Source organism: Equus asinus, chromosome 8 (assembly GCF_041296235.1).
Source record: "Equus asinus isolate D_3611 breed Donkey chromosome 8, EquAss-T2T_v2, whole genome shotgun sequence".
Taxonomy (NCBI): Eukaryota; Metazoa; Chordata; class Mammalia; order Perissodactyla; family Equidae; genus Equus; species Equus asinus.
The window spans coordinates 19,830,378-19,846,552 of NC_091797.1; the positions used below are offsets into that span (position 1 = coordinate 19,830,378).

Consider the following 16,175-nt stretch of genomic DNA (forward strand, 5'->3'; position numbering starts at 1 on the left):
GCAGCCCACCTCTGACCAGCACCCTGGGGTCAACATCCTCGTGGTTACTGTAGAAGGAAGTAGAGGTTCAGCACAACTGGGAAGAGACGCGGGACCTGTGGTAGCTTCCCAAAGCCTTCTGCCCCCTAGATCCCAGGACTCCGGTCTCCCCAGTGCCAGGAGGTCACAGGAGCCTCCTCCCCCTACCGCCCCATTTACTCAGAGAGAAGAGCAGAGAGCAGGGCTCTCTGAGAAACTGAGTATTTTTATGCAAAGGAGACAGAGAATTCTCTAGAGGAACTATTTACATTATTACATCAGACTAGGTTATAATCCAGAATGGGTTAAAGGTGTTGTTTTCCCATTACCCAGGAGCTGGAGCTTGTAAGGAAGAACACAACAATTAAGAACAAAATAAGGTACTTTTTCATTGTACATCCCAGGAGTAGTTTGAATGGTTTATGTGTGTGCTGGCACTGCGTGTGTACCTTGGATGAGTCTAAAACTCAATCTCTTTATCTGTTAAATGGGAATGAATAATACTTGCCATCTCAGTAGCTTCAATGTGTACATAAATGGTAGGTGGCCTGAACATCCCTGGACCACTTCCGAAATTCAGAAGTGTATTTCTTGCTGGTGCTGGGGAACAGGATTAAAGCCATGAAAGGAACACAGCAGGGCCGAGGGTGCTCTGCCTGGGGCCAGCCCCCAGTAGCCGTGATCTCCTTCTCCATGAACAGACCCCCATCCAGGGTGTAGATGTCGGCAGAGGTGGACCCCTGGCTCTTATCTCTCTGCATGTTCACATGGCAGAGAAAAACCACACATGAGGAACTGAGAGGACAGCAACCTGGATCCACAGAGCTGCTCTGGTCCCTTCAAAAACCACCTTTGACACTGTTCCACTTCACGTGAATTTTGAGCCCAAGGGGTCTGCACGGCTGCTTGCTGATCAGCACCCCTGCTGCACAGAGCGTGCCAGCAAAGCAGGGCTGAGCCACGCTTACGAGAGCTGGTTGGAGGCTGAGCTGGAGTCTTGGCTCCCTGGTCCCCATTCAGCCTCCATGCCCTGGTAAGAGTATATTATTTTCTTAGCTCAAATTGCCGTTTCCAAGTCATTATTTCTCTACAACAAGAAAACAATATTGGGTCTTATGTAATATCAACCTCAATGAATCTGGAAGTGATCATGGAATGGGTGGATTTTTTTTTCCTCCTTAAAAAAGAGAAAAATAAATTTGAGATTGTTTGCATATGGCTGAGAATATTTATGAACTATTCCCCTTGTTTCCTCATCACATATTTTACCCAGTGCATTTGTGTGTGGTACGGAATAAATCTTTATAGGAAGGGTGGAGTGGAGAGGGGAAGAAAGCAGGAAAGGACTGGATATCCATCAAGTGCCTGGAACGTTATAGATCCTGGGTCTCGGGGTCCCCTGAAGTCAGGCTTGCTTGCTGTGATCTGAGGGTTACCCCATCCTGCTACTCAGAGGAAATATTTGGGAGGGAGGGTTTCACATGTGAACACCAGAGAAATTAACATCTTCTTGTCCCTCTGGTTTCTTTCACGTCCCCCTCACTCTTACCAGAGCAGAAAGTTTGCCACCAATGGTTTCATGACCTGGGTGCCGTCAGCCAAAAGAGATAATTAAATTCTGTGGATGCCAGATTGAGCCAAGGTCAGAGGAATGAGTTGGCAGGTACAAGGGAAAAGAACTGGCAGAGAAGGATTGGTACTGGCGTTTGTTATTCAATAATATGGCAGTGTGTTAGCACATAGGCGTGTTGCATCTGCTTCCCTCTGGCTGTGCCTGTCAACACAGCTCGTCACTGAGAAGGATCCCCAGGGAGCATCAGGGATAGGGCTGCGCCTGTACATTAAATCAGGAAGAGAAGCGAAGTTCTGGGCTAATGATTTCCTCCGTTAGAGACTGGACCTCAGAATTGGAGCTCCTTAGACTCTCTCATTCTTTGCCGCACCGTGGATTTTTGAGGACTATACTGAGCAAGGGTACGAGATGAGGGACAGAGAGCAGGATGGCTGCCATATTTGGTAATGCGATAGCAATAGCTCTCACTGATCGATGTCCTAGTGTGGGCCAGGCACTGTAGGAGAAACTGTACCTGCGTAATCTGAGTTAATCCTCACAATGGCCTTATGAAGGTTAGGGATCCTTCGTCCTATAGTCAGAGGAGAAAACGGAAGCTCAGTGGAACTGAGGAATTGGCCCAAGGTCTCACTTAGTAACTGCCAGGATCAGGGACATTTCCAGGATTTGTGGGGTCTGAAGCCAATACAACAAATACAAATAAGGAATTTTAAAAACCAAGTTCAAGGCCTTGGAAGGGGCCCGTTTCATTAAGGGAACTTGAAGCTTAAATCTCAGTGGCATTGCAGTACATCTACCCTGAGCAAAGTCAAACTTTAAACAGAGTTAGCTCCAGGCCATGTGGCCCCTTCTCTGCTCCCTTGTCTCCTCTTCTCTCGACTACGCTTATTACCAACTCTGACCTTCACATTCTTTTTTTCCTTTCTTTCTTTTTTTTTTTAAGATCGGCACTTGAGCTAACAATTGTTGCCAATCCTTTTTTTTCCCCTGCTTTTTTTTCCCCAAATCCCCTCAGCACACAGCCGTATATTTCAGTTGTGGGTGCTTCTAGCTGTGGCATGTGGGACGCTGCCTCAGCATGGCCTAATGAGTGGTGCCATGTCCGCTCCCAGGATCCGAACCAGGGAAACCCTGGGCCGCCAAAGCAGAGCACACGAACTTAACCACTTGGCCACAGGGCGCCCCCCTACCCCGACCTTCACATTCTTGATCAAAAATACACAAACAGAGTGATGAAACGGACACAGGGAGGACATCCTCAGAACATGCTGACTTGGTCGTCACATGGTGTGACACAGTTACAACATAAGGCAACAACCGTGCCTATTGACAAACTACCCTTCATCTCAAGACGTCACTAGAGAGATAGTTGACACTTATCCAGAACTATCCTCTCAAGGAGCTTCCCTTGCTGGTCTTGGCCTCTTTTACCAAATTTCGTGATAGTTCCCAGACTGGGTAACGGGCACAGACTAGTGCAGCGGCCTGCCCAGCTCTCCAAGGGGCGTGTGGAATTAGAACTCGCAGCGTCTTGTTTCCCGTCATATGTCTCTTTCTCTTGGTTGGTATCAGCTGGTCAGATCTCAGCGGGCACTCTTCTTTAATTTCTCCTTTCTCCATTAGAATCACGATTTTGTTGTAATCTCCGTAACTGAAGGGGTAGAAGGATTAGAGGAAGCAAACAAGCTCCATATAAATCACAAGGGCCTTGGTGGGAGTAGGAGCCTAATAAGTATTGTTTCGTACCCACCCTCTACTGTTGCCCTTGAATAGGCTTGCAGTCCCGTCCTGGTCTAGACAATTACTAGGGGAATACAAGCATTTTTCCCAGCCCTGCTCCGTCTATTCTCCCAAACTGAAAACACAAAGCAGATGGTGAAGTCCAAGTTCAAATGCCACACCAGGGAGAAGGAAGTATTGAGAAACTACGTCCAACTTCCAGGCTGTTTCCAAACATTCCAGTAAATGTTCAATTGATTTATCTTGGGCTGGTGTCATTTCATTGTCTCAAACAAAAGGCCCTCTATGAAAAGACAAATGTGGCGATGTGAGGGGCGGTTAACAGGAGGCACATTGGGGAAAATCTGAACAAGAGTACAGTCCTCTGGTTTCTTTTTCCAGGGGCAGAATCCCCCTTTTTCTGCTGGAATTAACACCAGGACTGATTCCCTTTATCTCAGTGTCATGCCCCAAACCAGAGTCTGGGAAAAACAGCCATTGGGGATGGGGCTGATGACACAGGTGCAGTGGCTAATGACCCAGCCAGCATCTCTTCCACCTCTGTCCTCTGGGCTCAGGAGATGGTTTCTGTGTTAGTGCTCTGCGACTAGAATGGACTGTGAGATTGGAGGTGGAATGACTCTAAGTGACAGTGACTTCAAAGTGGTGGTTCTTTTGAGCATTTTGTTCTGCTCTTGTGTCTCAGTGAATTATTGGATAGATCCTTCTTGGGGCAAGACTGGAAAAGTCTTCTGCCACAGTATCTTCCCCTGGATCGTTATTCTTGGAGCTGTATCCATGAAGGTTTCCATGGGACTGAGATTGCGCATTTCTGGGGGACCCCACCACCTGATGCACTGGCCCTTCCTTTCGAGAGAGCTCTGATTTTTGGCATAAACTTCCCTAGGTTAAACTCGAGGATGCTTCTCTGATACCCATTGGTTCTCTAAGGGCAACGCCAAACAGGGCCGCTCACTTTCCTGTGTCATGTCCTCCTGGAAGTCTTGTCCCCACTGCTTCTTAGATTGGGTTAGTTAATGCTTCCACAGAATCTGGTGCCTATCTCTGTCCTAGGACTTCTATGCAGTTCGTGTTTACTTATTTAATAGCCCTTTTTTTTCTACAAAATTATTATATGGGTTAATTGTGGGATATTGGCAAAATATAGATAAGCAAGAAAGAAAATAAAAGAGGACTGCTATTATTGCATCTGCTGGAGCTAAGCACTATATAAGCTTTGATATATATCCTAATGGTTGCATTGCTGTAGTTATATTTTTTTCAAAAAAAGATTAGCTAGTGTTCATTGTTTGGTTAAGGTCTGCTTTTTAAGGCCATTTAAACTCTTCTACTGCACTGTGTTCATGGCTGCCAGGTCTCCTGAAGTGTGTGGGGAGCTGGCGGTGTGATGAGGGCACAGGGTTTGGGATAAGCTACTTTACTCTGAAGACCCTGTGGCTGTATCCGGTGGCAAGAAGGTTGAATAGAGGTATTTCTTTTGCTCTTCATGCCAGCCCTTGAGAGAGGCCTGACCAAGGCACTGAAGAAACTTGATGACTACCTGAACACCCCTCTGCCAGAGGAGATCGATGCCAACACTCGCGGGGATGATGACAAGGGCTCCCGGCGCAAGTTCCTGGATGGGGACGAGCTGACTCTGGCTGACTGCAATCTGTTGCCCAAGCTCCACGTGGTCAAGGTAAGAGACCTCCGCCACAGGTACTGCTCGCCAGACCATCTTAGGCCCTGGTCACCTGTGTGGACGAGTCAAGGACAGTGCCACCTGCTGGTCAATATCTGGGGCTCTGAAGTCACACGACTAGTGTCCCAGTCAGCCTCCACTGTGTGCTGGCTGTATAGCCTCTCTAAGGTTCAGTTTTCACCTGTAGAATAGCATATATTGCTTACTTTTAGGGTTGCTAGGAGAGTAATATGGCACGAGAGTTCCTGACATACTGTAAGGGCTCAATACGTAATAGTTGCTATTGTCATTATCATATGTAGTTGTAGATAGTCATAGCACTCTAAAGGCCTCTTCTTTGCCTTTTCCTCGTAGGTTCTCACTGGCTATACCCCATCATCTCTATTAAGTGTGCCCACATGTGCATGTTTGCTTTATGCCCAGACCCACCTTCTCATTCCTTCTAGCCACTCCCTAGGGTGGGCAGGCATCACTTTCCTCATCTATCAGTTGAAGAGCCGGAGGCTGTAAGAGGTGATGTCATTTTCTTGCTATCGTTGCACTTACTGACCATTGTCGACATGCAGCTTAATCCTTTCCTATATGAACCTTAGGATCTGAGAGCTGGAAAGAAGGGAATTCCCAGGTCATCAAAACAACCTCTTACCCCTAACTGGGCTGCTTTCTGTGTGTCTGTGACAGGCTTCTGTGCCACTGTGACTGCGTGTTTCTGGTAATGAAGAGCCCCCTGCCTGAAGAGCCAGCCCCACCATTTTGGACAGCTCTGATTATTAAAACATCCTTCCTTATGCTGAGCCCAAATGGGCCTCCATGCTACCCTGCTACCCTTTGTTCTCTGGAGGAACACAGAACACGGCTGCTCTCTTTCATCTCATTTGAAGACAGCAGTTGTGTCTCCCAAACTTCCCTAAACTAACACTTCTCACATCTTTTGCTGACCCTCACCAGCCTACAGGAAAATACAGCGGGGTTGTAGAGTTAGACTGCTCTCTACATTTACACATTTATATCTTCCGTCTCAGTTAGACAATAAGCTCTGCGAGGATAGGGGCTTCTCCAAGCATGATGGTGGGTACGTGGTGGTCCTTTAATAAATACTCATTGATTGACCACTTGATCACCTAGCTTGTGTCTTTATAATACCCAGTTTTTTTCTACCCTTCACTGAGAAGAATAAGATTCAACCATTTATCAGCTGAATATCTGTCTATCTTTTTCAGCTGAAGTTCTGGGCTAGAAATGCAGGCTTCCCTCCAATCAGAGCACACACCAGCTTGAGCTGAAATCTCAGCTGTGCGTGCACTGGGTTGCCCATGGGCCTCAGCCAGAGCTGGAAACTGGGAAGGAGTCATGCAAGCCAGTGCTGACGGGCTGGGCAAATACAGCCTATCAATATGAAGACACTTTGGGTCTGGGGCCAAGCCAATGGTCACTTGTAGATCCAGCTAAGCTGTATCTCTTTGCAGTTATTAATTAGTGCATGCCCACTGCACACCTGAAACATCCTTTCTTCTCTTTTCCTGAGGAACAAGTGGCACCCTTTGAGACGATATGATTCTAGTCCAGTCACGCTGATGTAGTGTCAGAGTGATATAATGGAAAGACTTTCATTCTGGAAGTCAGGAAATCCACGATCTAGTCCTCTGTCTGCCACCAACTAGCAGCGTGAGCTGGGGCTGGTCATTCACTCTTTTGGGAATTCACTTTTCTTTTGCCTAAAAGATGTGGACTATACACCCTCTCGCTTCTTTATCCTCTCTTCTTTCCCTGCTTCTTGCTTCTCTCTTACTCAAACATGTACTGATGACCCACTCAAAAATCGCTTGTTGAATAAGGAGAACCAAGAGATCTCCCAGGCCCTGTGCTCATCCTATGATTCCTCCAGTTCCTTCCAGTCCTAACTGACTAAGTTACGCACTGTTCTTGGATGAAATTCAGTGAGTTGGTCACTCGGAGAAGCTGAGGATCAGAGGGAGCATGGTCTGCGAGGGGATGAAGGCGGGGCCTCGCCTCCTGTCTCCTTGGATTTCTGCTGATCCAGCTTATCAGATCCCAGAGACCTGGCAAACCTCTGCAGAGCAGAAAGAGCCAAGGGGAAGCCAAGTCAGGCCTCCAGTTTGGCGTCTGACGCCAAAACTTAATCTGGGCTGTGGGAGCTAACTGTTTTCATATGAAAGAATAAATTCAGAACATGAGCATGGAAGTTCCTGCAAACGTCACAGCTCTGTGTGCGCATCCTCGCTCGGTCTCTCTCTCTCTCTTCTGGCTTTCTTTCAGATTCATCTTCACCGTGGAAGCGGAGTTGCTCTGGCCCAGGCACTCATTGAGAGCCTGGTTTGAACTTTCATTGTCTGGCTCCCTTCTAGTTCTCATCTCCCCACATCAAGCCAACTGTGAGCAAACAACAGGCTCTGCCGCCCAGGCTCAGGGAGGCAGATCCGGGCAGGGAGGGCTGTGGTGAGCTTTCTAGCCGCCACTGGGACCCTCGCCTAGTGCAGTGACCTGTTCAGCCCCTGAAGCAAACGGGAAGGGAGGTATAAATATAAACACAAACATATATTCATAAATTGCATTTCTGTTGTTTTAAGGCTCATATTACATCCTTTAAAAACTTGAAAATAAATCCCAGCGTGGAGAGACTTGAGGCTGCTTTATCAGTTTGTAATCCACCGCTCCTGCCTGGATTTGCTCTGTAGCCAAGACGGCCTCTGCTCAAATGCTCTTGGGAAAACTCAGGGGACCCTCATGATACAGCGAACAGAGGAGACCCGGCAGGGTTTGTTGGCCCCAGCACTCGCTTGTGGCGAGTGCTCTGCTTAAGGACTCTTTCCATTCCCTTTGCTTCTTAGCCACATTGAAGGCAGACAGAACATTGTGGGGGTGGCTCCTTTGGTGACCACATCAAACCAGTTATTTTAATGGAGATAACTTAATATAAAGAAGTACTAAGTCCTGAAGAACTAGCAAGGCAGAATGCACCATGAGGTTCCACATTCAGGAGGCAGCTACTACCCCTCGGGCAAGGGAGGCAAAGGGAAGAGGTTGGAATCATCAAAACTTAGAAACACACATGAGGGGTCCCACAGAGCTGAACTGTGGACTCCTGAGGTGGGGTGCTGCTCAGCTGGCACTGGGGACCATGTTCGCTGGGACCCAGCCTCTGCAGTGGGCTCACTGTTGCGTGCTGGCCTCTCTGAGCCAGGGTGATGACACTGGTTCTTTGAGTCTAGGCAAAACGACAAACTGGATTCAGTTGCTGCTGCTGGAACAAAGGGGACTCTGGCAGGAACAGGAAGTGGACAGGAAGGGGCGCGTGCCTCCACCTTCCTCCAGCCCTGCAGGCTCTCTCTAGCGCCCCCTCTTGGCAGAGCCTAATAGGGAGTCGCTGGCAAAGCAGAGGTGTGGTTTGCCCAGTCCCAGTCCAAGCATCACAAAGTAACAAATACAAGGGTAGGTTTGGAGATAAGCAACTGGCACAGGAGGATGCTGAGTAGAGCTCTTCCTTTATCATTTACAGAGGGCTGAGTGGCAAAGTGGAAAGAACTGTGGGTTAGGAAACTGGGACTGTAATAAATATTAATGATTACTCAGTAGATATTGGTTGAATTTATTATTTTCTGGTGTCACATTGTGTAAGCCACTACAACTCTGTGGCTTCAGTTTGCTCATTGCTAAGGACCTTCAATCTTTAAAATTAAGTGATTTTTTCTTAAAGCCACATAATTTTTAGGTATGCTTTTTTTTTTTTTTTTTTGGTGAGGAAGACATGAGCCCTGAGCTAACGTCTGTTGCCAGTTTTCCTCTCTTTTTTTTTTTCTCTCCAAAGCCCCAGCACATAGTTGTATATCCTAGTTACATGTCCTTCTAGGTCTTCTATGTGGGTCACCACAGCATGGCTTGATGACTGATGTGTAGGTCTCTCCCAGGATCCGAACCAGTGAACCCTGGGCCACCGAAGCAGAGTGTGCAAACTTAACCACTCGGCCACGGGGCCGGCCCCAAGAGATTTAATTACATTTGACACTAGATGCACTTTGTCTTGTGTTAAGATAACTGAAGATGGCAAAGATTAAATACAACTGTTTACTGGATCTCTACTTATTTAACCTCTCTTTGCCTGACTTTTCTCATCTGTAAAATGGCAATATAATTCACTCCTCCTTGTAGAGTTATTGAGAAATTTAAGTAGCTTGCACAGTGCTTAAAGCAGTGCTGGAGCAGAGCCCAGAGTCGAGAAACGTTTGCTGTCGTCGTCACCCTTGTCAACAGCATGATTGGGCTGATGGAGGGGTGCGGCAGTGAAGAAGCTGCACTTCCTGTCCTGATGCTGCTCACAAGCTGAGGGAGAGGAGAGGAGACAGGAATAGTGACTGGGATTTGGGATCGCGTGGCTCTTAGTGTTGGGACAGGAGCTCAGGCTGATGGAGGAGAGCGAGGCGGAAATGCATCCTCCCTCCAGTGTGGTCGCATCCGTGAGACGGAGCTTCTCATGCAATAGGTCGTGGTCGTCTGTCACTCAGCACCGCTTTCCAGGGAACCCTGCACATCACTGGCCCGAAAACGAAGCTGAAAGCCTAGGGAGGCTGATCTGAGGGCTCCCTGAGTAGGAGGATCCCAGGGCCCATGATCTGGAGGCCTCTCTACACAGCAAGCAAGTCAGTGCTTTAGGAGAGAGGCTGCTTGTTGCTATCCCCACCCCGGCCCCCGGGGGGTTAGAGGCAAGACCCGCTAATGTGCAGGGCCTAGCACGCGGGGAAAAGAAAGGGAGCCTGTGGGACAAAAGCACTCAGTTTCCCGACAGTGATGGCAGAGCGTTAAACCAGCAGCAGGGCCCTTCTGTGTGCGAGGCTCCGTGTGACCGCACAGCTCACACATCTGTGAAACCCTCCCTGGTAAAGAGACCTGATTAAAGAGCCCGCCCCACCCCTACCTGTGAAGGAATGCATGCAAATGGGCGAAAGGGGGGTCGCAATGAATTATAATAATAGGTCATATTTCTTGAGCACTTATTATGAGCCAGCCACGCCTCTAAGTATTTTATGTGTTTTAAATAATTTATTACTCCAAGGTAGGTCTTGTTATTACCTCCATTTTAGACATAAAGAAATTGGGGCTCCAAGAGGTTAAGTAACTACTCCAAGGTCACACAGCTGTTAAGTAGCAGAGTCAGGACTGCAGACCCAGTCAGCTGGGATGGAAAGCCCATGCTTTCACCCACCACACTACTGTTTCTCTCAACACAAATGCCACTTCCCCTTAACACCCAAGTCCACAGCCCCCAAATGTGGCAAACTACAGAGAGAAAGAAACCACTATTTGTTTACTCCCACTTCATACCCTGAAGCTGCACATCCACTCCAACATCTAACTTACTTTTTATGCTTTGTATTCCCTTCTCTAAATAAGGATGCTTACATAAAACAAAGTGGATAAGGGAAAAAAGAAAAAAAATGGTCTGTAAGTCTGTCAGACATAACCACTGGTAAGATATCGGTAATGTACACTTCTAGTCAGCATACCTATTTCTCCAAATGCGTTACACGGAACTTTAAACTTCACGCTCTATCTTGAAGAGTTTTCCAGATCACAGGCATTTCCTCTGCAGCATCATTTTTAATTGTTCTCCAGCATGTCCTTGTACTGATGTATGAGAATGTATTTATCCGTTCGCGTGTTGTTGGACATTTGTGTCGTGTATCATTTTTTGCTATTCCGAATAGTCCTGTGATCAGATATGTATAGTTAAATCTTTGTGTGCGTCCATGACTATTTCCTTAGGAAAAATCCCCCCAGAAGCAGAATCACCAGGTCAAATGGCAAATTATATTTGTTTAAGAAATATGAAATAAAAGAAGATACAAAGAAGGCAGCACTGCCCCCTTGCATTATAGTCATTTTGCTGATGGCCCCTTGAGATGCAGGGAGGGGTTTGCCCTCTGTGCCCACCCTGGGCGGCACCGCTAACACCTTCCCAATGATTGGTTTCATGCCTTCACACCATCTCCGTTCTGCCATCTCTGTTGCAGATTGTGGCCAAGAAATACCGGAACTATGACTTCCCGGCTGAGATGACAGGCCTGTGGCGGTACCTCAAGAATGCCTACGCCCGGGACGAGTTCACCAACACCTGTGCAGCGGACACAGAGATCGAGCTGGCCTACGCAGACGTCGCCAAGCGCCTCAGCCGATCCTGAGCTGGCCATCTTGCCATCACTGCTCCAGAAGGACTCAGCTTCTCCCAAAGGACTCCTCTTCCGCATTGCCTCGGGAAACGTTTTTTCATCAGGTCACATCTTGCGGGCATCATCAAAACTCCAGGCTGCTGTTTTTTATGACTGTCAGCGCCAACCCCACCTGCTCATGTGGGAATCTGCAAGCAGGAATGATAGAAATAGTCAAGCTCTCAGCCTTTGGGCCTGGTCTGGGTTCAGCGTATTTGGGGGCAGTGTTGAAGAATTTAGGTGTGGCATTGTCACTGTCCCCTTCTGCCAATATCAGACTATCTCCTCAGATGTGTTAGGAACATGCAAAGTGTCCTCTTCCTCCTCTTTGTCACTTGAAGGCCAAGGCCAAATGCCATCTTAGTTCTCATTAGACCGAGATCCACCGCTCTTAGGCATGACAGAGAGTGAATGGAGAAGACTGAGCAGGCTGTGGATTGGGCGTCTGGCAGGCACCCCTTCAGCCACTCACTAATTTCTGACACTCTTGTCACCTTGGGCACTGAAGGCCAGATGGGAAAAGCACTTCAGACACAGCCTCGGTTTGCGGCTGTGCTGTGAATGCTTCAAGGCCACGGCACCCCTGGCCCACGCTGACCTCTGCTTTCATGCTATCCGGGCCTTGCCAGGAAAAGAAGTCGGCATGCACTTCAAACTGGGGTGACGGGGAAGGGAGGGTTGGGGAGCAGTGTCGATGCCAAAAGACCCACAGGGGTCCATCAGCCATGGAGTTTGCTTGCGTAGGGTAGTTGTTTCCTTGGAGACTGCACGCCTGGGTTTGACTGTGTTTATCCGCGAGTGCATTTGGGTCTGTGAGAAAGGGGATGGGGGCGGTGGAGGAATGAGTGAAGATAAGTTCTTCACGTGGCTCAGCGTTCCCTGGAAATCTTTTAGAGAGGTCTTCTCTCTCATGATCTAACTTGAGTCTTCAACTGATGATGCATCTAACTACTAGCCTTAGAGCAAAAATGCAAGAATTGGCCAAAAATGACTTTCCAGTCTCTTCAAGTTGTTTCTGGATCTGGGTCTGCCAGCTGGGTGCTCTCGGGCAGCCGCTCGTGGGTGCAAGATCCATTTAGGAGGTGGCATGATCATGGAACACCTTAGGAAGAAAGTCCATGGGCCTTTCTGACCGGGAAACCATGTGGTTTGAACTCAAAGAAAAATAGATGCCCACCTGGGTTCGTTTTCCTACCATCTGACTCAACTGCCAGATGAAAACAAGGAAACTTTTTTTAACTAATATTTCACTCCTTAGACGTTCTCCTTGAGTTTCACCTCCTTAAACGCTTACCCGACTTGAGCGGGGGGACCTGTGCAGCGGAAACTAAGAAAAATGGACTAATCATTGGCTCCCTCTTCCAGCGAACGCCCTTGAGAAAATCCACCCGCCACAGCTGCAGCCCCTCACCTTCGACATCCTCCTTCTGTGCTGCCCGCTGCTCCAGGGGGAGGCTCCCAAGTGCCCAAAGCCCCAGGACGTGGCTCATAGCTCAGCGAGGGCAGGACAGCACTGTCCTTTCCATAGAAACATCAATAAATTCTAACCCCAGCCACCCCGAGACCTACCTGCATCCAGGGATCTCTGAAGAAAAAAAGTGACCCATTGATCAGAGCAGAGGGGAGGAAGCAGGCGTCTCCTGTAGCCCATGGAGGAAGAGGACATTTCCCAGTAGGACACTTTATAAGCCAGCCGGAGAGCTTTGCAAATGCAGAAGGAGTTGATTCATTTCCACTTCTAAATAAACCTTTCCACAACTCCCTGGAAACTTAGTCCCTGGAGATGTTTAAAAAGGAGAACTGGTGAGGAAACAGTCCTTTTTCTGTAGGGAAAAGCCCCAAGCTGGCCTCCTGGGAGATGAAAACTTGAATGATCCCAAAGGCCTTTTAATTAGTGCGAAATCCTCTTGTCCTCCCAGGAAATCCTGCCCCGGACCTAACGGCACAGGCTCGATGACCTAGGAGGCAGTTGACTTTCCTGAGACCCACAGGGACGCTGTTCTCAAAGCACTTCCGTGTTGCACAGCCCGAACGACAGAGAAAACAGAAGGACGCCGGGGAGAACGGCTGCCCCAGAGAAGTTATGGGACGCTAATGACTCGGATTTGATATTCAGAATTCAGCAGTTGGCAAGTCTTTACCAAGTATTTAAAACCAAACAAGCCAAACCAAATCAATATTGTTGTTTCTAGATATTCCTTCTGTGGTTGAGTTAGTTTTACATCACTAACAATATTCTGGCACTGGCGGAGGCAGTTATGTGATCAGTTGTAAGCATTTAAAGGAGGGCATGGAGCTACAGATAGAAGGCACTTCTGTGGACTTCATTCAGGAATATCTTTTTGTTTCAACAGTAGGTTATCATATAACGCAACGGACTATTGACTTAGAGCTTTAGTGTCTGATGGCCAGATTATCAGAGTACTTTTAAATAACAGTAATATAACCTTCTGATTATTTTTTTTAAAGGAGATTTTCTTCTAGGTCCTTCAGCCTCCCTTGGTTTTGGCCATAACCTTGTCATAAACAGAGCAACTCGTCTCCTGGCAACAGTGTGATGAGGTCCTTAGTTGTCCCCAGAACCCACCCACTCAAGGAGCACTGAAGGTCTGCGGTTTGCACTCCATACCCCAGAGTTAGAAGACAGGGGGTAACCCTTGTCCCTGGTCTTGAGTGAATATTGACGCCTCAAAGAGCATTTCAGTGGCACTGAAAGGGGATTTATTTGGGTTGAGATCCTGTTTTCTTTTGGATTTATTTCTCTCCCTTGACTGTCATGTCACTATTTTTTATGGGGCAGTGTAGCGGGAGGAAGGCGGAGGCAGAGCAACGTCAGGATGACTGTGTTGAATTTACCCATCTACGCGGTACTGCCTCCCTCTCAGCTCGGCCCACAGAGAAGGTGTGGGATAAGATTTTAACAACTACAGAAGATGAGCTGGAGAAGTAAAATCTTGACTGTTCCAGAGCATATCCTTCTATTTTGTGCCTCATATCCTGACAGAGGGAGTCAAATGCCTGACAATTCAGAATCACAGGCATGAGGATGACTATCTTATTTTAAACAAAGGGGTATAGCTGCCTGGCACCAAACTAATGAGCTGAAAAGTGAAAAAACACACTCCATCAGTTTATTTGGCCACACAGTCTCAGACTAGTTTCAGCTTCCCAGGAAATGCCGCTGTCCTCGGTCTTCACTTCTGCTGGTGGAGCCAGCGAGGATCTTGATCTTTTCATCAGAAAAAGGCTCTGTCAAGAGTGAGGTTTCGTGGGCTGCATTTCCTAGCGTTTTTCAAATGAAACAACAGAAGCTCTTCACGGCACTGTGCCCACTGGCCACTCTACAGACAGACAATACCACGCACCTTAGAACTGTCCCAAAATGGATCACAGCCTGGAATAGACCCCGAAGATCTAGGAGTCCCAGGAATCAGCAAGACCTGGACAAACAGAATTAAAAGGGAGGTAGAGTCAGGAAGGTACAGGTCTCTCTAGTAAGAGTTTTCCATCATGAGAAACCTGTGAGAGCCTGTGTCTAAAATTAAACTGGACTAGTGACAGCAGACCTCCAGTGGGCACTCCATGACTTACCTCTCTTCCCACTAGCCAGGAGCCATTTCAATAGCGGAGTGAATCAAGATGCTGGTGTCTCCCTCCTTGGAAAGATGAAGCATTAGCTCATGGTTAAAGCTGAGTTCATGATTCCCAAGGGATCACTTCCTTATTTTTTTATATGACATTAAAAAGAATCTTAAGCATTAGAGAAAGAAGTGTGCATGTGAAGCATCCTGATTCCGATGTTAGGGAAACAGACAGGGGTCACATCATTGGCCTTGGGGCCCTGTGTGCACACAAGGCTCATTGTCTTTTGTCCAATGCTCTTTAGCATTCAAACCAAACAACAGGGCCCTCCTCCTGATTGCATATTCCTCTCCCTTTGTCAATATTCTTCTCCCAGCTTAGTTTCAGGATATTTTATTTCAGAATTAGGTATGATCCAAAGTGTGTAGAATTTTGTTTAATATTACTTAAAGAAGTAGATCCAATGCTCCCCTCGTCAACCAAAAATAAGATGAAATATTGCCTCATATAGGGTTTGGCCTAATCTGTGTTTCTATAAAAGCAGTCTGTTTTTTGGCATAACATAGTTTCAAGGATCCACTTATCTAAGGTATTCTATGTAGAGTTAGAGATTTCACAAGATTGACTATGCATTTATTTAAAAGATAAAATATCCAGCTGATGTTTGAATTTGTCTTTTACTGACTACCTGGTTGTTCCATTTTATAAGCTGGGAAGTGAACTAATTTAGCAAAAGATGCCTAGCTTTTACAAAAGAACAGACATTTTATTTTATAAAGACACTCCAAATGGTGGTTACTTGATTTTCTCAAGACCTTTAACTGTGGTGATAAAATAACAGGACTTGCTTTCAAGCCTTAATAAATGTAAATTGTCTTTTAATGAAGAGAATGCTGAGTGTTTTCACATGAATCTGAACCAGTTATAAATTTGTTTCCCAGTCTTGATTGATATTGACTGATTCAAATAAAGTTGGTTTATTTTCAAATATTACAAAAGTGATCATCAGATTTCTTATTTGACGTGGGGATTTCCTATGCTGTTTTAAATGACGTGTGAAATAGCTCTTTTTTTTCCAAATAAAGGGTATGCTGTTCTCCCATCATAAAAGAAAATACGTTCATCCTTAAAAATTGAAAGCAAAGAAAAAGAAAAAGAGGAAGAAGAAGAGAAGGAAAAGCAAAAACCTTGTGACCCAGCCATCCAAAACTAATTTCTATGTTAGCAAGGCTAAATTCTATCATAGTGCATGAGCTAGGCAAAAAAATATGTCGATGCTCCTTCATGTTCTCATTTCAATTTCCTATCTATATGGCCATTCCTGAGGTAGGCCAACAGTGACATTCCAAGTGTGATTGAA

At 46.8% G+C, this 16,175-nt stretch overlaps 1 protein-coding gene across 2 annotated transcripts in view; it reads left to right on the top strand.

Annotated features, from left to right (window-relative positions):
* Positions 1-15,813, top strand: part of CLIC5 (chloride intracellular channel 5) — a 158,002-nt gene extending 142,189 nt beyond the window's left edge. For both annotated transcript variants that reach the window (XM_044776799.2, XM_014837495.3), the window contains exons 5-6: positions 4,825-5,009; positions 11,039-15,813. In XM_044776799.2, coding sequence (XP_044632734.1) covers positions 4,825-5,009; positions 11,039-11,206 — 353 coding nt within the window. In that variant the 3' untranslated portion in view covers positions 11,207-15,813. The remainder of the gene's footprint in view (positions 1-4,824; positions 5,010-11,038) is intronic.
* Positions 15,814-16,175: the final 362 nt, after the last annotated feature.